Source organism: Lutjanus erythropterus, chromosome 3 (assembly GCF_056507025.1).
Source record: "Lutjanus erythropterus isolate fLutEry1 chromosome 3, fLutEry1.hap2, whole genome shotgun sequence".
Classification (NCBI taxonomy): Eukaryota; Metazoa; Chordata; class Actinopteri; order Lutjaniformes; family Lutjanidae; genus Lutjanus; species Lutjanus erythropterus.
Genome location: NC_139319.1, coordinates 37493857 through 37519095, shown reverse-complemented (window position 1 = coordinate 37519095; position 25239 = coordinate 37493857). Strand labels below are relative to the sequence as shown.

At 39.6% G+C, this 25239-nt stretch overlaps 1 protein-coding gene across 2 annotated transcripts in view; it reads left to right on the top strand.

Moving 5' to 3' along the window:
- Nucleotides 1-24195, top strand: part of LOC146330495 (lysyl oxidase homolog 4-like) — a 29979-nt gene extending 5784 nt beyond the window's left edge. For both annotated transcript variants that reach the window (XM_084716064.1, XM_084716065.1), the window contains 11 exons: nucleotides 8099-8137; nucleotides 9057-9264; nucleotides 10033-10213; nucleotides 13367-13521; nucleotides 13620-13787; nucleotides 15221-15383; nucleotides 15471-15714; nucleotides 18216-18331; nucleotides 18733-18869; nucleotides 23030-23141; nucleotides 23230-24195. In XM_084716064.1, coding sequence (XP_084572190.1) covers nucleotides 8099-8137; nucleotides 9057-9264; nucleotides 10033-10213; nucleotides 13367-13521; nucleotides 13620-13787; nucleotides 15221-15383; nucleotides 15471-15714; nucleotides 18216-18331; nucleotides 18733-18869; nucleotides 23030-23141; nucleotides 23230-23300 — 1594 coding nt within the window. In that variant the 3' untranslated portion in view covers nucleotides 23301-24195. The remainder of the gene's footprint in view (nucleotides 1-8098; nucleotides 8138-9056; nucleotides 9265-10032; nucleotides 10214-13366; nucleotides 13522-13619; nucleotides 13788-15220; nucleotides 15384-15470; nucleotides 15715-18215; nucleotides 18332-18732; nucleotides 18870-23029; nucleotides 23142-23229) is intronic.
- Nucleotides 24196-25239: the final 1044 nt, after the last annotated feature.

Below are 25239 nucleotides of genomic sequence, written 5' to 3'. Positions count from 1 at the left end.
TACAGGAGATGCTGCAGCTAAGCATTAGTGCCAGGCATTGTGGGAAAAATGAGGGGAGGAGGGGGGAGACTTTTTTAAAATTTTGTATTTTGAGAATAAAGTCAAAATGTTGAGAATTAATACTTCCCATAGAGTTTTCCAGCTTTTTTCTTTACATTTTGACTTCATTTTGACTTTGTTGTCAATATTTTGATTTAATTCTTAACATTTTGACCTTATTCTAAAAAAGCAAAACAAAAACAATCCTACCCTGATTTATATTTTCTTATGTCTGGCACTAGTGCTGAAAGTTTGGCTTAATTCTTGAGATTTCAAATTAATTCTCAAAATACAAAATTTAAAGAAATCTTCCCCCTCATTTTTTCCATTAATATGGAACTAATAATCAGTTGTATATTTGTACATTTAGTTTGGCTGTGAAGAAAACCTACTGAGCTATAAAAGCTAGTACAGAGGCTAGGTAGGAAAAGGAACAGGACTTTCAGTGTTGTGTTTATTACACGTTTTCATAACTTTTATTGTGCCTCATACACAAATCATTTGCTCAACTAATAATGTCAAGTTGTGCTTATTTTGTCTGTATAAATGCAGCTCACCCTTCCAAGTTTAGCCATAAATACCCACTGAAGCACCTACACAAACCTTCAAAGCTCTTACACACATACCATCAAAACCCCAATACCTCACTTACACACACACACACACATGCACACTAATACATCCCTCCTTCCACCCTCATCGCACAGCATCTTACAAAACCTTATGTAAAGAATGTACAAGACCCACGAACATACACAAATAAACACACACATACGCTCGTGCACACGTGAGCACAGCCCTCTGTGTGTCCGTGCGTCTGCCCACAGAAGTCTTTTTATGGCTTGGCTAACAGGAGGACTGTACTGACCGCTGGCCTGCCCTGCACCATCTGCCTCTCCATGTCGCCAATAATTACCCCTTGTGCCCTGCTCTGCTCGGCTCAGCAGCACGATACAGACTGCCTCTCCTCAGCTGCCCTGTTCACCACCGCCGCCACAACCTCGCAATGAATAACTCTTTCTCACAGTGTCTTATCTCTTAAGGCTTCCTCAGAGTTGTTCAGATGTAGTAATTTGAGAAACTTTTACTCAGTTCGTCCTCACTTTTTCTTAACTGGGTCCCTTTAATCAAGCTGGGAGCCCTTTCAAGTCAAAGACGTCCTCAAGAATACGGCTCATCCGTCACTTACATCCTAAATCTAATGCTAATGTGGACAACAACACTGAAAAAAAAAGACTCAGAGTTGGCTGGAGAATCGCTGTATTTGTTTGCCAAGAATCAAAGCAGCAGCCTGTGTAAAGACCGGACCAGGCCAGAGAATGTTGTTTGTTTTCTGTCAACCTCCACCCAGCTACGTGGGAGATGAAGGGAGCAGCCATTTTTGTCCGACAGTAAACAGCTGAGGGGAGAAGAAAGTTTTTTTTTAAACAGAAAGAACCAGCAATGATGCCCAAGATCCAGAGGTGGATCTTGGGCATCTGGTGCCACATGTGTTCACATCTTTCAAAGCTCATACTTAGCAAGGTAACTTATTATCGTTACACAACGCAGGATTGCACAAAGAAATTTTTTTTTGTCCTATCATGCTACACAAATATAACATAGATGCAGACTATTAAATTCAGAACAGAATAGGATAAAATATATAATAAAATTAAACAAAAACAATATATACTGTTATTTATATACATACTGACGTATACACCCAAGAAATAACTCAGTAGCAAATTTTGATTTTATTTATTTTTATTTATTTTGTATTAATTTTAGCAATAAAGCTGAAAAAAATAACAAAAATGCAGGAAGCTCAGCATCTGCAAACGGTGTTGTTGCTGTTCCTTTTGAAATTTTTTCCAAGGTAGAAATTGTGAGCAATCTTATCTTACTAGCAACAATAGCCATTATGCAGCATGGCTCTGGGGATGGCAGTGTTGGTCAGCTGGTCCAGCAGGTTGGTCCAGATTGTTGCCATGAATTCATGGTCCCCAGAGGACGAATGTCACTTAGTGATTCATTGATTTTTCAAAAGGTCAAAAGTTTTCTCTTTATCCAGTGGAATAGTTCAACATCTCCTGGATGGATAGACTCATAATGTTTGTATTTCTTTTCAAAATGTTTTCTAAGGACTTTGGTTATCCCCTGAATTTTTGTTTACTGCTAGCATGAGCTTGTCATTTGTGTTTTCAAGTGAAATATCTCAAGAATTATTTTATATAATATATATAATATATTTATTGAATGGATTGCCATAAAATTTTCATGTTCTTCTCAGGATGATTTGTAATAACTTGATGGTGAATATGGTAAACAATATACCCACTAAAAACCATGTTAGCATCGTCATTGTGAGCATGTCACCAAACAATTAAGGGTGGGACAGGGTGGGCCAAAATATGACGATTCTTGTTTTTACAATTCCTGAGTTGATTTTTAAATTCCTGCATCAATTTTTTGTATATCTAAACTAGCGCCTGGTCCGTTAGCTTGATGCTAACACATAATAGGAATTCCAGTTCATGCGCTAATGGAAATTAGCGTCACAATTGCATTAACATTACCATAACAAACGGATTTACTTCACATTCCTCAAACATCAAACATATGTGCTCATTTTAAGGCATGAATTTCTTATGATCTGTTGAAACAAACTAATATCTGCTGATTTGACATTGCTAACTCAGTCCATTACTCTGGCTTCCACTCTCAACACAGCTAGAGCAACCTCAAAGAATCAAAACTCAAAATACAGCTACTTCTTGGAAGAGACATTGTGTGTCAGAAGAGTATTTCACACAACAGCTAAATGTAGCACGTTACTTCAAAAAGTATAGAATTTTTATTCATTCTACTGAACATTTTATTTACCATTTTTATATGCAGTCCAGGTTCAGGACAGTTTTCAAGTTCAATTTCATATGTGAGGAATGTTAATTTAAACGCTCACATTGTGCAGTGTGTAGTTACCAGGGACTTCATTTTGATTATTTAAATTTTTATTTTCTTATAGCACCAGCTTTATGAGCAGGAATACTTCAAAAAAGTATTTAATTTACTACTTTATTATGCAGTGTAGCAATGATGCTTCTGAAATAAAATTCAAGGAGTGACTGACATGATATAAATTGTTTTTTTGTAAATATGAATGATAGGTCATATGGGCCATGATTCAACTTTCTCCCTTGGTCTATTGTCAAAAAAGCAAACAAAAACTGCAATAAATCATAATATCAAATCACAGTTCTTGTAGTAAAGCAATACTTAAGAATCACAATACATATTGAATCAGCACCCAAGTATTGTGATAGTGTTGAATTTGGAGAAAAGCGTATCGTCCCAGCCTCACAGACCCTCGTAGCGTGGCTGTAGGCTCTTGTTTATATTGATCCTCACATGATAACAGTCACATAACATCCTACTGGTGCTACCCACTGCATTGGCAGTGGTCCATGCCTGCTCTTCTTTGGGGTTGTGTCCACTAGAACAGCTATAATTATGGTCTGAGAGTTCCTCTAATCTAGAATATTCTCTCGACTGAACCTGCTGCACACCCTCTGCTGTGTCAGCACTTCCCTCTCTGGCCATGTGGTTGTTTTTTTGGTGTGACTGGCTTTGTTTCAGCCTGTTAAGTTGCTCAGCGCATTTTTACAGATGTTTAAATACTCCCCCACTTTGCTGCACTTACAAAAGGCAAGTGCTAAAGCCATTTTCCAACTCCTCGGTTTCATCACATCCACACTCTCTTTGAGGCTGACAGCACCCTCATCAGCTCAGTTCTTTTTAACCCCCTGCTCCTTCTCCCCTCCTCAGTTACGGCTTTCTTTTAAGACTTGTTATGCCTTTGTGGCAATTATACTAAAACCCACATTTCATGGAAAGTACATCATTATGACCCCTTTGAGTTTTCGTTCCACGGAGGTTGATGGGATTGTCTAGAGGCTGTTGTGGAGTCGGTGTGGCAACCTGCTGTCTCCTGAGTGAGCCACTTGTTCCAGTCAGGCAGCTTTGCATTTGTGCAGTATAATAACAGGTTATCTCTGTTTTCCTGACAGTCAGCTCCTCTCTTCAGTGTGGCTTACGGTATTGTGTGGTCAGGGTTGCATAAAAAACCTGGCATCGAGCTGAAGATCCTGAGAAGTAATAAAAGTCCTCCTCTGGTTAAAAGGATTCAGCAGTGCTGCAGTCACAACCTGTTTGTTGTGCCTGAAGCTTGATGCTGTGGTTCCCTTCCTTTCCTTTAAATCTCCTGATAAGACTGAGAGCGCCTCAGAACTCAGGTCCGGCCTGTTTTTCTGGCCTGACAGAGATACATCCGCTGTGCTTTTATCTCTCAGGAGGACTAATGAAAAGCGAAAACCAAAAGAACATGCTTTTCCTCTTCCCGTGAAGTTAGGCGATGCTCATAAAAGTTGCCCGGTTCACGGAGACTTCAGCCTTACATCACTCCCTCCATGTTTCCCAGCATGCAGTCATAGCGCTTTGTAGCAACACTGGGGTTTTAAAGAGCTTTGTTTTTACAGAGGCAAGGCAGGGAAAGTTGATATGTACGTGCATATTTCCATGTCTGGTGTGTGTGAACCAACATGCTACTGCTCGACCGCACAGCAGACACTGCCAAGCAGAGCAGGCAATTATACGGGTAGCGCTCTCTCCCCCCTCCTCCAAACCATGAACTAACACCCCCTCAGAGTCTGCCTCCCGTTTTGATTTACCACCGAGTTATGAAACATTTTAAACGGCACAAACGAGATAGGCTGCACATACTGATTTACATTGCACAAAGAAACCATAAGATCTACAGCTTCCCATCTACATAAGGAGTAATGTACTCTGAAACACAGGGTGTGTTTCCAGATCCATTTTCTCGTTTAGATTTAGCATTTTATGTGTCTTATTCTCTTTCAGTGGTGGTATCTCTAGCTAGACATAGAATAAGGGAGAGCAGCAGAAGAAAGGAAGAAAGGGAGTGAGCAACGAAGGAAAGAAGAATGAAGAAAACAGTGAGAGAGAAAAGAAAAGGAAAAAAGTAGGGAAAGAAAACGAGAAAAGAAGGAATGACAGATGAAAAGAAAGGAAGAAGGGATGAAGGAATGAAAGAAAGAGAGAAAAGAGAAAGAACATAAATTGAAAGGGAGATATTACTTGCAGTATTTCATCACGTCTAAAATTTAGTAACTACATAGTAACTAGAAAGTAACTCAAGTCTGAGTAAAAAGTCCTCTGTTTTCCTCTAAAATAAGACTAATGCAAGCAAGCTCTTTTACCGATCAACCTACAGCAAGAAGTAGGGGTGGGCCATAGATACAGAATAGAACATAGACTTGGTATTGCCGCTCAGCCTCGCTTCCAATTTTTTTCCCAGTGGCCGCTTGCGGTATTGCAGCACAGTATTCCTTTGCAGGCCAAAAAAAGCTTTTTCCCCATACGCCACCATTATGAAAGAGACGTCTGTAAAACTATTGACAGGAAGCTTCAAACTGCAGACAAGCTCAATTATGACTCTTCTTATGATGAATATTTGATTTATGGAGTTTATATGTTTGTAAAACTTTCCTAGAGCCAAGACAAGTGATTTTAAAAGTCCCTGACGTCATCACAATGTAAAGTCTATGGGCCGAGCAGCCGGGGTTAGCAGGACAAACACTACTGTGCATATTTAGTGGGCTGCATACTGCCTAAGTAAACCAGGAAACTAGAAAACATTTTGGAGTATGTGCCTGGCAAGTAATTCTCATTGGACTGAATGGGTGCCAACTCTAGAATTTCTTAACACCCACGTTTCCACCACAGGAACTTTCCCCATGGACTAGGGATCTGTGGAGAATCTCAGGGCCCTTTTCCACCAAATAAGCTCTGGTTCTTCGACAACAATCAACAGAGGCTATAGCACAACACACGGTGACCTGTAGGATATGGGACCAAATCTCCAGGTTCCGAACCAGTTCATTTTTGGTAAAAAATAAATAAATTAATTTAAAAAATGCACAGAGCATGGTTCAACATTAGGTGCTTGAATTGGAGTGGCAGTGGTTCCACATTGGTGGAAAAGGCCCATCAGTGTGTTTCCACCGCAGCAACGAGAGTCAAAATGAAGTTCTGGGGACATCATTTTACCACCCAAAAAGTCCCTGTTCAGTGAGTAGTTCTTTGCAAAAGTACAGGAACTTTGGTGGAGCAGCAGTTCATTTTTTCCTCATTGTGCTACATTACATGGAGTTACAACATACAACAGATGGACCAACGACAAAATCCAGGCCGTACAGAGCATTTATATGCTCTTTTTCATGTCAGCAGACTAAATTTGCCTGATCTTTGCAGGTCTTTAGGCCGTGGTGGAAACGCAGACAACAACAGGCTGAAGGAGCCTTTTAGTTCATTGAATAGCAGTTCCTGTAACTAAAAGTTCCAGCTACTTGTGGTGGAAACACAGTTAATGAGGGAGAACAAGTAGATGTGCCTCCAGACCCTTTTCTTTTCTTTTCTTTTTTTTTACTTTTTATGTGGGGAAACCAAGTTAAACAAACTATTAATCATAAAGAGTATTTTTACATTTTAAAACGTGTCTGGAAGGAATTTTGAGACATTTCCAAGGTGACTATAATGCAGAGAGAGGCAGGAATTCAGTGGTTCTTTGCAGGTTTCACCGCTTTTAGTGTGTTCATTGTAGAAGAGGAAAATTTATCCACCAGAGGAGACCGGTTGTCTGGACCAAACTGGTTGTCTAAATTACATTTCTCCACTTTTGGCCTGCAGTAAACATCACAAAATAATGATATGTAACAGTGTAAACATATCCGAGGGTGGAAATATCCATTTATTGCGAAAGAAATCACATATGCACAGTTTGCTTTTCATTGTCTGACCTGCTTTTAAATTATTTGTGTTGCACATGTTCCGTACAATGCTGGCTCAGGGTTTCTATTGTGGGTTTCCTAATAGGTCCCTCTGGCGTCATTTCTGATCTAATGTTAGGACTGAGCATAATAACCTGTGGAATACCAGGATACTGGGGTTCTCCTGGAGAGGAAACATCTCCTGTTTTAATTTGCCAAATATTTAATTGCATCACGCATCTGGCTGTACAGTAAACTCTCCTCCACTCTATACTTGGCGTTCTGACTCATTTAATTCAGGCACATTCATGAAGGGCGTCAGTCAAGCTGCACCTGTCTGTGGTCACACTGGTCGATGCAAGTGGCCAGCTCTTGTCTGTCTGTGTGTATGAGGGACACTTCCCAGACTCTGCCTGGTGTGTGAATCATTCTTTTTATTGAATTCCCTTTTTTTTCTGCTCCTCTTCACTTTTTTAGGTTTTAGCATGGTGTGTGTGTGTGTGTGTGTGTGTGTGTGTGTGTGTGTGTGTGTGTGTGTGTGTGTGTGTGTGTGTGTGTGTGTGTGTGTGTGTGTGTCCAGGTGTAGGGGGGCTCAATTTGTGTATCCACACTATTTCCCTTGAGGATTTGACTTTAGTTTAAGGTAATATCCGTGAAGCTAGACACAGTTTAGAAAACCTTGTTGGAGTTGGCAGACCTCAATATGGCTTCTTGGGATTAATGTATAGTGGCTTATTCATATTTTTAGGTTTTTTTCCACATGGATGCCCCAAACCAGACATCCACTGTAGACATATAGGCAAACACTGAAATAGAAATATCCATGAATGTAGAAATGGATCTAAAAAAAAAAGACGAAAGAGGTGGTTTGAGAGGAAAGAAAGGAAGAAAGTGGGAATTATGTGATCCATTATTGTAAAACTTGCTCTCTCTCTTTCTCATTCCCTGTCTCTTACATGAGGTCTATGTTTATCCAAAGACACACACGCCCTTTGCAGCGTGCTGTGTCTCCTTCATAGCTTTCAATTTGTTTATTTAAGGTTCGATAGACAGAGCAGGGATGTCAAGGAAGGGAAGAAAGGATGATTGAGGGGGAGAGAGGAGATTTGGCAGGAGGGAGGAGCACAGGAGCAGACTGTGGGAGTGTATAGGACAGCCGGTTGTTTAGTCTGCTGGATGTAAGGATGCACAGTTGTACCTCTAAAAGAAAAATGTTCTCTTTCTTTCAGGAAACTGTGGGATTCGAAGTTAGCTGATCCATCCTCCAGGTAAAATCAACATCTGCTCTTTGAAGTTGATGTCACACTCAGGATGGGAATGGGGTGGGAAATAAGGCCTGTAATCAATGGCTTGTTTGAACTGTGCCATGAATTACTCATATGTTGTTTGTCAATTTTAAAGGCAATTTATTGTTACAATATCAAATACAATAGAAATTATACAATAAGAAATGCATAAATTAATTCAGAAATATCAACGCATATTTATTTAAGCCTGGAATTAAGGTGCACTGGATGTCATCAAGCTTGCAGTGTGATGTTAACTGTCTTGCTGTCACTTGTCCAAGTATGGAAGCTAAGCAGCTAAAAGACAGTGTCTTACATTTTCCCTGATTATATAACACTTGTGTTGGATGTAATCTGTATGAACACTACTGTCATAATGTTACTGACTTAACTAAAACATTTCAGGTTGGATGAAGAGACAGGAAGACAGTTAACATTATCCTACAATGCAAGCTTGATTACGACCAGTGTGTTTAATTTCCGGACTGTTAAATAAATTTGTCCAAGGTGTGTGTTGTTATTTCAGAATTAATTTACAACTTTCATATCAAATACTGCCGCTAATTCAGAAGTGGTTAAATGCTAACATTAGCTGTTGCGTAAAGGCAGTTAATTGGTTCTCAAATATGTTGTCTTTCCTTGAAATATGGCCTGATTTCCTTCCAATTTTCAATATCAATTGTCTTTTCAGTTGCTGATCAATCCAGAAGTGATAAAATAATAATTATTTGTCATTTTTGCAACTTTTACAAATTTCAACACAGCGATACAACACTGAGCTTCCCACCCTGAGTGAGACGTCAGACAAAAATGTCCACCGTCTGAATATGGTGTATGTGGCAAATCACTAATCTCATATGTATCTCTCTCTGCTTTCTCGTCCTCCTCTTTCCCCACCCAGGCTGAGGACACAGATCAGTAAGAAGGCCTACTGGGTGGAGAAGGTGCAGTGTCAGGGTGTGGAGGTCTCTCTGTCGCACTGCCAGGCACAGCTGTCAATGCCCAGGAGTGATGTCCCATGCAGCGGTGGCATGCACGCTGTGGTCCGCTGTGTCCCTGGATACCAGTTCGCACGCTATGGCAGAGCTCCTGCACTACCTGCTGTGCCGGTGAGCGTGGAGAAGGAAGCTGAAAAATATAGATTACAAACAAATGTGTGAAGATTAAAGAAAGATTAAAGAAATCCCTTGATATTTTAAGAACTATGCTCACTGAGTTTCATGTAGAGTTAGATGAGAAGATTGACACCACATTCAAATCTGTGAGCTAACTAGATAATTGAAGCTACAGCCAGCAGGCAATTATCTTAACTCAGCATAAAGACTGGAGGCAGAAGGAAACAGTAGTCTGGCTCTGCCCAAAATTTAATAAATCCACCTACAAGCACCTATAAATTTTTGTTTATTCTGTATGTGGTTTACAGGGGTTCAAGTGATTTATTATATGTCTCTGCCCCCAGCCAAGAAACACAGCACAGAATTCCTGAAAAGCTAAAACTCTTTTTACATGCCTGTTTGTGTACAAGTTAAACAAATTAGATATTGTGTTAATTTACTAAATGTTAAATGTTGAGAATAATCTTTTTTCTTTTGTGTAGCAAAAGGAACAGAACCAAGGAAGAAAATCTTACCAAGTATGAGCATATAAGAAATGCATTCTGGTGCAGCTGTTAGCACCTGTAGGATTAAAAAAACTAATACATTGTCATAAAATAATGTTGACTAAAGATATAACAAACATCATTATCAAGCTGAAATGTAGTTTAAATCTATTAGTTAAACTGTGTAATCTGTAAATGTAGCTACACCCATCTAGAAGTGAAGGACTTCCACATCAGTTCAGAAATTCTCCCCTAATCTGTGCTTCCTATCTCCCAGCCCGTCGTGCGTCTGAAGGCGGGGCCCCGGCTGGGAGAGGGCCGCGTTGAGGTGCTGAAGGAAGGGAAGTGGGGCACCGTGTGTGACCACCTGTGGGACATCAATGCAGCCAGCGTGGTCTGCAGAGAGCTGGGCTTTGGCACAGCCAAGGAGGCCATCACTAAGGCACAGCTTGGACAAGGTAAGATAGGATACATGAACATAGTGTACATACATAAAGTCAAACTGAACTTTTAAGTCGATCCTCTTTTATAAAATCATAGAGTCTAAAAAAGACGGTTACCTGTTGATCTGATAACATGTTATGTGTTGAATGTTAAGTCTTTGTATCAGTGCGCCATGCACCCCGAGCATGATCAGCTGAGCTCAGTGATCTTTCAGACTAAACATTTCTCAGCCTAAATGTCTGTTGCTAAACGCAGCCCTCTAAGAACCATAGCCCTGAGCAGACAAATAAACCGAGACAAAATGTTTACAGCGTGACTTCTACTTCTCTCTCAGAAGCTGATTGTTGAGGAACTCTACCCATGACCAATTACACAAGTGTAAACTATGCTAGGAGGTTCCAGCGAGCAAAACAATGGCATGTGTTGCTGTCAAAATAAACCTGTTGTATGTGAAAAGTCGGAGGAGCTTTGACACCAGGATGTCAGGCAATCAGCACCGAGCAGGACCAAACGTTCTGAAAGATTGTGATTACTTTGGCACCGCTTTTGTTGTGGGCATGAAAATATAGCCGCTAAATTGTCCAGCAGTAAAAAACCTAAACATTTTCCGAGGAAACAGACCCCACTTTCACACACTCAGTTATTGTCCTTTTTTTTTTTCTTGCTGTACCTCTGCAGTAACTCTGTAATCACGTTAATTTCCTCCCATTATCTTTCTGCCCAAATGAGCACATAGCATGTCCTTTAATGGTGGGAGCATTTCCTTCTCTCTACTTTATTTAATGAAGTAATTCATGGAAACCGCTTGAGTGTTACTTTTAGAGCTCTATTAAAGTAGGTGCTATGGTGCTGTTATGTCAAAATAATGAACATGGTTAAACGGCAAAATGGTGCATTGTGGCTTTTAATGTCTGAGGACAATTTACCAGAGTAACATTGAACCATATATCCAGAGGTGGAAAGTAACAAGTACAAATACTTTGTTTCTGTTACTGTACCTCGTATTGTTGTCTTCTATTCCTCACATTTTAAAAACAGACTTGTTTCTTTAGTTAATGCATTATGTGTCATTGATTATCTGGTAACACTTTATTTGAAGGGCTGCACATGTCATTAAACTGTCATAATCAAGGATTCTTTATGAATGTTTGAATGTCATTCAGTCAATCAGGTCATTGTCTTTGCTATGACAAGTTGACATTAACCAAGACAATATTCCGGACGGACTGGGATGGAATACAGCCTCCGAGACAACAGTGGCCAGTTTGGTGACAGGGAATACAGGGTTTTCTTGCTGGGTTTGGCTCCTGGCACCCCAGGGCTGAGTCAGCTGATTAGACTGCTAGCTCCACGGCTAACCAAGCTAACTTGTCAACGCCAGCTACAGTTAACAGTAGACAGCGGTTAGCCTGCTTTAGCAACAAGTAGCTAAAGTAGCTAACCACTGTCTGTCCATCAGCTAACTCTGTAAACTAAATCACCTTGGCATCGTACACCGTCGTTAAACTGGCCTTATAACATTTAATGACATCTTTAAGAGTCCAAGTGGTACCACTCTAATTGAAGTCCACAAAATTATTCATGCCACCATTACAAAAGCATTTGACAGTGTGGTAAAAACTTAATGACACCTTTATGACAAATCGAAAAAGTACCACTTGAGGTCAAGGAAAATATCCATGACAGTCACTCACTCACTTATAATGGTCTCATGACAGCCAGCATCAGAACCAATCACATGACAGTATAATGTAATTTTAAAGCATGACGCTAAACAGTTTCTTTAAATTTGCTAAGGCCTGATTGCTTTAAAGCAGTCTTTCCCAAATCTTTTTTCAGGGGACCGACTTTAAAAAATGGCAAACCATCGTGACCCAAATCACCTGTTTTCACATGTTTGGATCTATTTTTCAACTAGTGATCAATGGCCATATTTTTTCCACTGATAGATTAGTTGTTTGGTCCATGAAATGTCAAAAAATGTCCAAAATGATGTCCTCAAATGTCTTGTTTTGTCCGCAACTCCAATATATTCAGATTTTCTGACAGAGGGGGGCAAAGAAACCAGAAAATATTCACATTTAAGAAGCTGAAATAAGGGAATTTAGATTTTTTTTCTTTACTTTATTAAAGGTGAACTGCAGATATAAATCTTAATTTTGCAGAATTCCTTCCATAATCTTTTATTTATTTGACAACACAAATCACGACCCAGTGTTTGGGAATGGCTGCTTTAAAGTTGTCACAACAAAGAGAGACAATCTAAACTTTGCATTAAAAAATACATAATTGACAAAATGACACTTAATGACAAACATTTATAAAGACTCTCTCATGTTCATGACAGGTGTCATGACATGGTTATGACAGTGTAATGACAGTCTCATGCACACCCCTTCAAACAAATTGTTACCGACTAAAAGACAATTCCTTGGTGTTTTCATCAATGCATTTCACACACAACAGACACAATAAGACAAAAAATAAAATAAAATAAAATAAAACAGACAAGGGACCACAGAGAAAATGTGAGGTTTAGTTAGCTTTGCACAGAAACAGCTGTTAAAATGTCCTTCAGAGGGCTTATTTTTACTTTTGTACTTGAGAAAATGAGTTGAATCACTACTTCTACCTTTACCTTTTTTTACACAAGTATCTGTACTTCTACTTGAGTAAAGAATGTGTGTACTTTCTCCACCTCTGCATAAAAGAGATGAATCTGTGCGTTGCAGGAGCGATGTGAAGGCTCATGGGTAGTGCAGCTAGGCTCAGTGACATCAGAAACTATTTAAGGCCAAATTATAGGCCTTAATAGGACTTAAGCCTGGGCCCCATACACCTACGCAAACATACATGTGTTCAAAGATTTTTTTCTCCATTTTGCCATTTTTGGTATCTATTTTAGTTTATAAAGCACATGGTGTGCAGTGTGGAGTCATTTAGACAGAAAGCTCTCTGGCTAAGCTCAGTTTCAGAGCCACATCACAGGTCCCGATCATGTCTGGGCTCTTAATCCGTCTCTGTGGACATCTGTGACCGGAGAGCCATCAGGTTTTACAGTCTTTCATGTATCGTGTGTGTCTGTAGTCTGTCGCTTTGCATGTGGCTTATGGTTGGTAAGACACATGCGAATCAATCAACTGTCGCTCCACGCCCTCCTTCTGTAGGTACTGGTCCCATCCACATGAACAGCGTGCAGTGTACGGGCAGGGAAAAGTCCATCATGGACTGCCACTACAGACCGGTGCCGCTTTACACCTGCAAACACAACCAGGATGTAGCAGTCCGCTGCAACGTCCCCAACACCGGCCTTCAGGCCACGGTGAGAAACACGTGAAAACACGCAAACACATCCACAGACGTCATTTTGCATTATTCGCAGAGTGACAAGAAAACCCTTTCTCCTCCCTGAACCTTCAGGTGCGTCTGGCAGGAGGCAGAGACTCGTCAGAGGGTCGTGTGGAGGTGCTGATGGAGGTCGGAGGGGTGAGGCGCTGGGGCTCCGTCTGCAGTGAGAACTGGGGCCTCAACGAAGCCATGGTGGTCTGTCGACAGCTGGGATTGGGCTTCGCCTCAAGAGCTCATCAGGTGAACAGCAAAAGTTAATGTTTTTTGCAAGTTTTGCTAGTTGGAATCATCTATTTTTTTTTTCATTAACTTCACATAAATATACATGTTTTATTTAACACTTTAGAACTTAAATATAACGTATTGAATTGACATGTCTTCTGCTAACCTCCAACACTACTTTTGACTTGAAATGATGAGTTGAATGGATGTGCTGTAGAGAGCTCAATCAATTCATTAAATTAAGTTTCTAAAGAAACATAATCAGCATATTAGCAGACTTCCCAGCATGCATTGCTGGAGTATTAAAACTCTCCTGAGACCCTTCCCTTTATAGTTTGATGAAAACATATACGATGAAGAAAATACAACTTAGAGAAACACTGTAAAAACACTGTAAAAAATATATATAAGAATTTAGTGGAATTAACTAATCTTTTCTCATTAATTCCACATAAATATACAAGTTTTCTTTAACTACATTAATTAAACTTAAAATTTGTAGTATTTATTTTCAGAACACTTCAGAACTTGCAAGTCTTTTGACTTGAAATGATGTAAATTTAGTTTCTGAAGAAATGTGATCAGTGTTTTAGACCTCCCAGCATGCACTGTTTGAGAATCAAATTCTCCTGTGACCTTTCTCAGTTTGAAGAAAACATATACGATGAAAACTTGCTAAATGTGTCTAATACACTTTAAGAAGAAGTAAGAAGAAATCATGTTTGTTTATTTTCACAAGAGTAAATGTAAGAGAAAATCAAATGTGTTTTTTGGTTAGTGTGACTGAACAGAAACTTTATTTCTTAAGCTTACTGAACATGTTGTCTCAAGTACAACCGAATTGATATAAACTTTATCTAGTTTATTTATTTTGAATCATTACAAAACGACTTCAACTTGTCTTTTCAAATTCAGTCAGTTCAGGATTTTAAGGCAGTCTGGACACAAACTTTTTGAAGTTAGAACAAATATTTTTTTTTTTACACTGCTCCTGTGTCTGTCTCTTTCTCTCTCCGTCCTGCTGTTTGTGTGTCTGTGCTGTGTTATTACCGAGGCCTGAGGTAATTACAGGCTTCTCAAACGTCCACTTCCAGCACACCGAAAATAAAAGAGGGAAAGTGAGGCGAAGAGAGATCGGAAGAAATTCACAGAGCAAACAAACTGAAAATAGAACTGTGCATGGAAAGGGCAGCGTGAGGGTGTTTTGAGGGGGGCTGCTGGGAACATTTAACAGGCACTTTTAAAATTGTGAAAAGGAGTGGAAAATGTGATAATGTGTGCTGATAGTTCCTATAAAAAAACAATGTTTTTTTCTGCTATTTGCCCTCAGCTGTGACATTTTTCACATGTCTTTGTGGTGTTATTCCAGAAGCATTTTAACACATCTGCACAAATGAGCTCTAATGATTTGGTGAATGAATTTGTTGTCTCTCTCTTGTGTCTCTTTGCAGGAGACCTGGTACTGGCCCGGCTCTTCAGATGCTGCTCAGGTGGTTCTGAGTGGAACTCACTGCATCGGGACAGAGATGTCCGTCCAGCAGTGTCGCAGAAACACAAATGTCTACTGCCCCAGGGGAGGAGATGGCAGAGCTGCGGGCGTCACGTGTGTAGAAAGTGAGTCCAAAACCAGCAAAAGTGTGAGCAGAATCATATCATTTGTGCAATGGGAGTGAAATTAACTGTGAGTTTTGACCCCTGTAGCTGCTCCTGACCTTGTGCTGGATGCCCAGCTCGTCCAGGAGACAGCCTACCTGGAGGACCGACCTCTCCACCTGCTGACCTGCGCTAATGAAGAGAACTGCCTGTCCTCCTCTGCCGCCAGGATGAACTGGCCTTACGGACACCGCCGCCTGCTCCGCTTCTCCTCCCGTATCATGAACTTGGGCCGCGCTGACTTCCGACCCCGAGCCACCAGAGAGAGCTGGACGTGGCATCAGTGTCACAGGTAAGACTGTGAGGAGGAAGGTCCAGATTTTCAGTGCCCAAGTTTTTCCCTTAAGCAAAATATTTCCCTAAGCTAAGGGGTTCATTTAGGAGCATTGTTTTCATTGTCTCCTTGTCTCAGTTTTCAAACTAATGCCACATACTGTTACACAACACAGCACATGTACACTTCAGTTACCATGGTTACACTAACATGCTATTTAGCATGCTTAAACAGTATGTGAGATTTTTTTCTTGTCTGAAATCTTAGTATGAAATCAATAGTACACATGGCACATACTATTTCTGGTGAAGTATTGCAGTATGCAGGCACTGGACATACTGCCAGCATATATATCCCACAATGCAATGCAGTAGTGATGACAACAACAATATCAGTGGACAGTGACCACATCAATGTCAAAATGACTTCAGTTTAAATGTAAGTAGGGTTTCACTTTGCTAGGCATTATATGTATTTTTTAAATTACTTCATTGTTGGCAAGGGTTACCATGGTTATGAGTCGATATGTTGCACAACAATAGACATTTGGGGTATGTAGTGCATAATATGTGATTTTGGACACAGCAATTATGAGTTGTCAGCCAGCTTAGCTAACACAATTAGTTAGCCTTTGTTAGCTAGCTTCTCCAAAGTGGACAAGTGGATTTATTTTACAATGATGACCTGCTCACAATACATTGTCCTGCTTCTTACAAATTTTCTTACCAAAAAAAAATCAATAATTTGTCACAAAATATTCATTTTAAAATTATTTTATTGTTCCTACAGAGTCTATGATCAGAACTGTGTCCATAGTCACAGCATGTTCTTCATAAAAATGGTCTGATATTCAGATATAACAGACCTTAGAATGCTGTAATTGACTGGAATCGAGTATTTAACAAAGCCATGTAATACAAAGTGTTAGCGCTAACGTCAAATATACTCTGTAACAAGTTGTGCACTGCTCATAGTGTCCAGTGGGTTTTCTCTGTCCTGAAAACTGCGTCTTGGTATCTCCTCCTCCTCTTCAGTCATCATAAATCAGCCATTGCTCGATGCTCCACAAATTATTTTACTTTTAGGAGACTGTTATGGGTCCCTAAAAATTTTCTGAGGAAAATGGCCACTAAGTACCTTCTAGCGACGCATAAGGGAATATTTAGGTAGATAAGGGCTCTTGGAATCTAAACTCTTAGAGATTAAAGTGTTTTCCTTTACAACATCACAATGAAATTCTTACAGTGATTTTATGCTTGATTTTTTACTCCTCATATGAAAATTTAAGCGAAACCTTAGCCTAATTAGGTTTACGCAGCTTGGCACAGGTTTTCATTTGCATCAGCAGCTGCTCATTTTACGCCTTCAGTCAGATAGGGAGTGACTATGTGGTGATTTTAGCTGCTGCAGGATTTGGTTGGAAAAGAAAACCTGCATAACCTCCTCTGTGGCACAGAGCTGGGCATCGTTGTGAGGTGGCAGGAGAAAAGAAGCACTTCAGAAAGCTTTTAACAGAGGTCAAACAAATGTTTGCAGTAAAAAGATGAATGGGAATTTTTAATTTGGTGAGTGCAGTGTGATCACTAGGTGCATTTTAGAGATCTGGTCTATAAATAACCAAACACATATAAAAGTCTGTTATTTAACGCAATAAACACAATCTTTTATCCTCCAAAATGATGTTTACAATAAACATCCTCCTCACTGGTCACCCAGTTGTTACACTCGGAGCCATGACTGCACTCAGAGCAGCTGGCTTCTTATCTCAGTGGTTGTGGTTCTGTGTCCCAAAACGAGAGGCACAGCTCAGTGTCTCTCCCAGCCGCAGCCCAATCACTACCTCCAGCAAACACATGGTTTGACTTTCAGTTTTTTTGTAGAGTCTCTTCTGGGAATGGTTCTGTAATGACAGAAGGAGCGACACCAAACTGATATCTATCTGCCCACTTGTGTTTTTACAATTATTGTCTGTTTCTGTTGCCCTCGCAACAACGTAACCGGATTTATGGCTGCCAATTTTCAAAAAAAGGTCAGGGTTTGTTTGGGTTTTTTTTTTTTACAGGATGATGTAGATGAGAACTTGTGACTGAAGTCTTTCTGTTTGTTTAAAGCTACTACAAGGAAGTTTCATATTGTGTTGATTTTGAAGGCCCATGTGGACAAAAGCAGTAGTGTTTCCAACATAATAACTACAAAATCTAACATCATAAATAAAACATTTTAAATAAATATCTCCTCCTGCTTATTTTTAACTGGCTAACTACTACTCAATGTCATTTTGGCAGGGAAAATGTAAACACAGCCTTGTTTCAGTTGAGAATCCGAGGCGGTGACAGTCATTAAGTATGACTGTATAAAAACAGACAATATTCTCAACGATGGTCTCATTTGCTTATGTAGGTCACACAGAGGCATCAGCATACATTGAGACTGTTTTATAAGCACTAAAAAAACGCCTTGTGGTGGCTTTAATTTACTGTCTTCATGTATTAATCTTGCCATTCTGATTCAATTCTCAGGCACTACCATAGCATCGAGGTGTTCACCCACTACGATCTGCTGACCCTCAATGGGTCCAAGGTGGCTGAAGGTCACAAAGCCAGCTTCTGCCTGGAGGACACCTACTGCCCCGACGGTAAGGCAAATGACAGATTAATGCCACATAAATCTGCTTTAAGAGGGAAATCTGGAAACAGGAGCAGATTCGTGACAAACAAGGGAATCAAGGATACATAAAAGTGCAAAGCTGAAATCCCATAATGAGCATTCAAAGTCAGCTGCAGACTGTAAGATCAGGGGCCAAGCCTAAATTGATCTTGGCTTCACAAAACCCAGACAGCTTTATGCAGCTTAGATCCTCTCTAATCATTTGAAAGTTCCCAAAAAAAGATCTGGTTTTTTAAATCATTTTGTTATAATTTCAGGCTTCTGGTAGAATCCACAGCGACTGACAGCAAATAAAATTTACACATCTTCTCTTTTTCTCTCTCTCTCTCTCCTCATATGCTTCCAACTGTTGTTTATTTTTCCTCCCAGGTATCCATAAGCGGTATGCCTGTTATAACATGGGTCAGCAGGGCATCTCAGTCGGCTGCTGGGACACCTACCGTCACGATATTGACTGCCAGTGGGTCGACATAACAGATATACGACCTGGTGAATACATCTTCCAGGTAAAGTGACTTATTCCTAACAAAAATTAATATTCTAAAGTGAAATATTATCTGATTCTACTATACACTCTGCTAAATTACCTGTAGAGTTCTTTTTTTCAATAATATTTCATTGGAAGGAACATTCTTATACAAATACAAATACATACAAATACAAAGGTAAATGGAAAGGATTATCCCTGCTGTATATACAAAAATATTTAAATAAATAAATAAGTACAGAAAATGGTGACAATAATAACAAAAATAAGATAAATCTAAAAATACGAAATCCGAATAAAATGGGTTGGAGAACTTTACATCAAATATTCACAACCTCAAACAAGATGTATTCATCTCATGTTGTCCTCTCAGTACCACGCTCATTTACATCACCATGTGCAAATGAACTATTAGAAGTCACGTCACACATTATGGCAGTTGATCAATTAGAGAAAACTACTTCTCATATGTCATAAGATGCATGAACGTGCAGTGTGTGTGTCTTTATGAATTTTTATGACCATTGTCAATAAGTGTTATTTGGTCAATAATGTCATTTTTAATGCAAAGCTGGCGTTGTTTGAGATGCCTTTGTTATTACAGCTTGACATTAATCAAGAAAATAATGTCTCTGTTATGACGACCGGGACTGAACACAGTTTGTGAGAACAATACTAGCCATTTGACAGCATACAGTACCAAGGTGGTTTCCCTGCCCAGGTTTGGCCCTTGGCACACCGGAACTCTGAGTTAGCTAATTAGATGGCTAGCTCCATGGCTAACTGTGCTAACTAGCAAATGCCCGCTACAGATAACAGCAGAAAGCCTACTTTAGCAACAAGTAAACTAGCCAACCATTATCTGTCCATCAGCTAACTCTGTAACCTAAATCACCTTGGTACTGTACTCTGTTGTAATCTGGCCTTATAACATTTCATGACAAGTCCAAATGGTGGCACTTTACTTGAAGTCCAGGAAATTATTTATGACACTGTTGCAAAAGCATTTGACGGTGTATTAAAACTTAATGACATCTTTCTGACTGGTCAAAACCAACCACATGTGACGGTTTAGTACGTTGTCATAACATAAAGCAGCAAACAGTTTGATCGTGTCAAGCTGCCCTAACAAAGACATTTTTATGTTGGTTCATGTAAAGCTGTCATAACACAGACATCTCAAATAATGTCAACTTTGCATGAAAAATTACATAAATGATCAAATGACAGCATTCATAGACACACACAAAGACTACTGCATTTTCATGATAGGTGAAATGGGATGGTTATGACAGTGTAAAGGCAGTCCTATGTACATCCTTTCAAATTAAGTATTGCCCGGTAAGTATTAGTCCACACAAATGAACGGCATTCAATCCAAATTAAAACATATAGATAATACCAGTGGTCTTAATCACTGGGAGCACTGTTAGTTTGCCAAAATAAGATAAGACGGGCTGTCAGGTTGAGTCAAATATCTGGACTGATCTGCAGAGTTAATTGTGAAATTGTTATTCCAATAAAAATGCAGATAAAAAAAGATAATCCACCTCTCAATCTTCATGGTGAAATGGCATCATCTTAGAAGCTTGCACAACCTCTTGGATCAGGAATGGAAGCAGGAAAAAAAAAAGGAGCAAACACAGGGGTTGGTGTTTCAACATCTGAAGGCGCACATGAGATAAAAGCTGCGATAAAAGACTATAATTTCAGTAAATGGCTCTTGGCTGTTTCAGGTGTACAGCATGTATGTAGTTTTAAGGGTGTGTGCGTATTTAAGGAAAGTGAATTTAGTCTGGATTTATATAGAAAGTAGACCTGCTATTAGTCCACCCTTTCAGAAAGTACAGGCTTATTGGCAGTGGAACAGCTCAGTCAGCACTTTACATTCGTACAGACCAGGTTTTATGTTTAAAAGCTGAGTTTGTTGGTTTGACATCAAGAGTCTCATCTGTTTCGAGACATCCAATCTGCTGTGGCGACTACTCATCTGTCCTCCCTCTGTGTCATTTGTTCTATTTTTTCCTGTCAGCTTAGTGGCAACAGAGTGATGATGTTTACAGTTTCTAATTATTTTTGAGTGTTTACATAAAAATCAAGAGGTTCGACTGTGACTTGCACGCATTTGTGTAGACTGTATGTAAAGTACATGCAGGAGTGGTCCGTCTGCACTGCGTGACCCTGCACACGCGTGACGAGCCACGTCTGAGGAGATAAACCCACATAGATGTCATAAAGCAGTGATCCACTGTTGCCAAGACGACGTGACCCAGCAGCACTTTGTGGTCACGATTGTGGTTCAACAGTAGTTGAGCTGCTCATAAATTTGTGTAAGAAGTGAGAGATGGAGGGAGGGCGCAGATGGTTGCTCGTCTTTCATGCCACTGGGTGTTTCTCTCAGTCTTTACCGAGAATCGCAGGGTGGCAGCCATTTTTAGGACCATACATTTAAACCGATGAGTCACGTCCACCTCAGCTTGATTGCTCCTGATTGCACCGTCATTTAAAGATCAGCTGCACAACCTCACTGCCTTTTACATGACAGTGACGACCTTTCATTGTTCTGTAAAACAGGCTGTGGGCCCTTTGTTTCACATTATTACAAGAGCTTTTAAAAGCACATCAGCTGCCACCAAGTTAATATGGTGTTTTACACCGCGGCTATAAAATATGTGTTGAAATTATTGGCTACTCTCAACATGCAATATTAAAAATATATGAAGTCCCCGACACCAAATTTGGCTGAAGATGTCATTTAAAACAATCATAATTATGAATATTTTACATCTTGAATCTTGCTCTGTAAATATAATTGGTGCCACAAAATTTATATTGTATGTAAAAAAAAAATGAAACTGGGTTGCTTTGTTGAATATGTGGTCAGGTTATCTGTTTGATGTGTGCATCAGGAAAATTCATTTGTGTGTTTTTCTTATATATGGTGCAGGCGAGCAGACAGGGTGGAAAACAACCAACCATGGCAACCAACCATGGCTACAGCCTAATGATAGGCTGCGACTTAAATCCAAACCCAAAACTGTCATCTGCATGTTTGGCCCCTTTTTCTCCTGCATGGAGATAACAGTGGAAAGTGATGTCATGCATCGCTTGAACCTCCAGTTTATACATCATGAAGCATATAGAAAAGGCAAGAACAATAATCCTGTGGCTTCTCAGTTGGGCCTCGTGGAAAACCAATTGTTTTCCAGCTGTCTGAAATAAAGTGTTACTTTCTCATTTGTTCCCTTAACTTATAAAAAGACACTCCTTGCATAGTTCCTGGTCTAGACTTACACAGGAACTTGCTTTGTCAAGCAACCAGCAAAGACTTCAGATTCCAAGAAATGGTCCTGCACATAACTCTCCACAGGCAGACTTTCAAAACTTTGGACAGTTCCAGGCAAGCAGTGAAGTACTTTAGTGCAGCAGAGAGTTCTGGCTGCACAATTGAGGGGCATTAGTTTGGTTTTATATCCAGAGGTGTCTTTAAAATCCTTTCAAAATAAAAGCATATGCTTAAAGGAGACTTATACTTTTAACGAATATAACAAAGTATCGTCTGCATATAGGGAAATAAAACGCTTGTGCCGACCTATTACAAAAGGAAATTCAAGCTGGGATTCCAGCTTCTTATATGAGTGGTCCAGTCACCAGGATGAAGAGCTGTGGGGACAGGAAGCGTCCTTGACTGCATAACTGTTGCAGTAAAACTGGGAAGGACAGTACATTGTCATAACATGGGCAATTTTACACATACAGCAACTACACTTTTTTGTGTTTGTTAAAACTCATGCTAAATAAATCTTGCCAGATCAGATAGGTACTGTTCTCAACTGTGGCACTTTGAGAACAGCTAACATTAAGTTATCTATCCTGTCTGACTGCACATAGAACAGCTGCATACACGTCCATTGAATCAGGTTCCCAAGTTGTGGCGAAGTGTTGAAATTGAAATGTAGTGTGGATTGTGTTGTATAGACTGACAAACATACAAAACGTACGGATACGTGCATGTCAGTTCATCCATAATAAAATTTGAGGAAAATGCAAGTTTCCCAAAAGAAGCTACAAAACGGTAGGGCACTGGAGAAAATACAGAAGAAACCAGGGGAAAAACACCAGTGATGGCCGGTCTGTGAATCTTGAAGCATCTCATCTTGGGTCTATTCTCTTTTACAGGTGGAGGTCAACCCTTCCTTAGACATGGCTGAGTCTGATTTCCAGAACAATGTGATGCGCTGTCGGTGCAAGTACGACGGAGCACGAGTTTACATGTTTGGATGTCATGCAGGTACAGACAGTGCACTTAAGTCCACTCTCAACACTGCCCCTATTTGTTGCCATGTAGCCCACTTCTCCTCTGTCTCTGCTTTTATCAGGTGATGCTTACAGCGCCGAGGTGGAGGACTTGTTTGACCACCAACGTCAGATCTCCAACAACTTCCTGTGAATTAAGGAACACACAGATTTAAGGACAGAACAACTGTACAACTCCTCACCACACCTCAATATGTCAGGGGAAGGAGGTTGAATGACAATGACTTGCCAGTAATAAAAAAAAAAGATGAGGGTCAGAGGGAGGAGGGTGGGAAACTGGGATGGTTTGGGAAGGATTTCATGCAAAAATGATTAATTAGGATCCCGTGACTGCTCGTCATCAGCAGAGGAGAAGAAGACCAAAGGAGGCCGTCTCAAGAATCATGTCACCATGATTAAACTTAGAGTAGTTAACAATTTTTTAAAAAATGTGTCTCGAATTTTGTATCAAATTTAATTACCTTGATCAAAACATAACCACAGTTAACAAAGTAATGACATGAAGGCACATGAGAACAACACATCCTTTACTTGTACAGCACACCACCAGGCTGTCATCCATATAATATCAACCCAGGTAACAGACTGTCTACAAAACTCTGTACGTGCTTCCTGTGCTTTCACTGTTCACATTACAAATGCAGTATTTCCTGTTACATCTGTGTGGTTTTTGGTTTTGAATGAGAATTTTTTTTTTTTTATTTCATGGTGCTATTTTGCCTTATTTGAATAAATATTGTAATGTATTGCAAATGTATTGTCATGTACAGTTTTATATTACCTCTCTGGAATATTGTTCTTTAGGTCTCTAATTTATGCAGAATTTTAATGTACTTTTGAAATGAAACTTGTCCCTGTGTGGCTGTGTTTTGTATTGTTAATTTTATTATGAAAGATATTTTCATTTGTTTGTTCTTTACCTGTTCAACATCGGTAACATCAGATGAGATCTGGTTGTACCACGGTATTGCGCCTTTAACAGTACTTGGTAATGGTAGTTAAAGAATAAACGTCAGATTGACAAACTGTATGGTTATTTGAGGCATGGTTATTTGACTGCAGAGTTCTCTAATGTAGAACAAAGCTAAAGGTTAATGTTACTGTTTCTGCAGAAGATTTGGGGAATCTGATAACTTGCTAAAATAGATTCCCTTATTTGTCTTACAATATAGTTAATATGATGTAGTGAATTTTACATTGTTTTCTTTATCTTACCATGTAAGATAGATAACAAAATGACAAGTTACCCCTGAACAGCAGTTCAAGCAGTTTATACAGAACCTTATGCAAGTTTGATAGTCTGCTCACGACAGTATGTAGACTCCTTTGCTTCCCTCAGCCGATTTAAAAAAGATCTAAAAAAGATTAAACAGCGACTGGGTTTCCCATCTTTTCCCAGGGAGCCTGAGCTAACCCCTGTTTTATGGTTGTTTCCAACCTCATTCCCACTGATGAACACATACAAACACTGGAAACTCTCACAGCTGCTCATTGTCACATTACATAGGCTATACTTTAAATATGTGACTTACTTTGTCCCTATTTTTGCCCTTTTATGAGCTGAAGTAGAATGCATTTTTAACGTTCTAAAAGTAAAATGCTAAATTAAAATCAAATGACTAATGCAAAGTACGCAAAGAAAGTGAAAGAAATTTTTTTCAGTGACATTGGCAGCACTGAGAGAGTCCTGCGGCTGTCTGTTACTGGCTACTGTTTTCTATGAGGTGGTGATGACCATCACTTATCTGTGGATTTAAGAAAAAATCTTACCAACTAATAATGCAACTAATAGATCCATCAGTACCTGCACCTGTTCATTTTTATTATCCAGCGGTGGAAGGAGCACTCACATGCTTTACTTAAATTTAAGTTCTAATACCACACTATGAAAATAGTCCACGACAAGTCATGCATTTAAAACCTTAAAAATATCTAAGTACTATTAGCCAAATGCACTGTAAGTATGAAAGGTAAAAGTACTTTCACTCAACAGTAAAATGCTTCAGGTTAGTGTTTTTAATATTACTGCTGCATGTTGTATTTTACTGATAGAGATGTTCAAGGTTTAACTA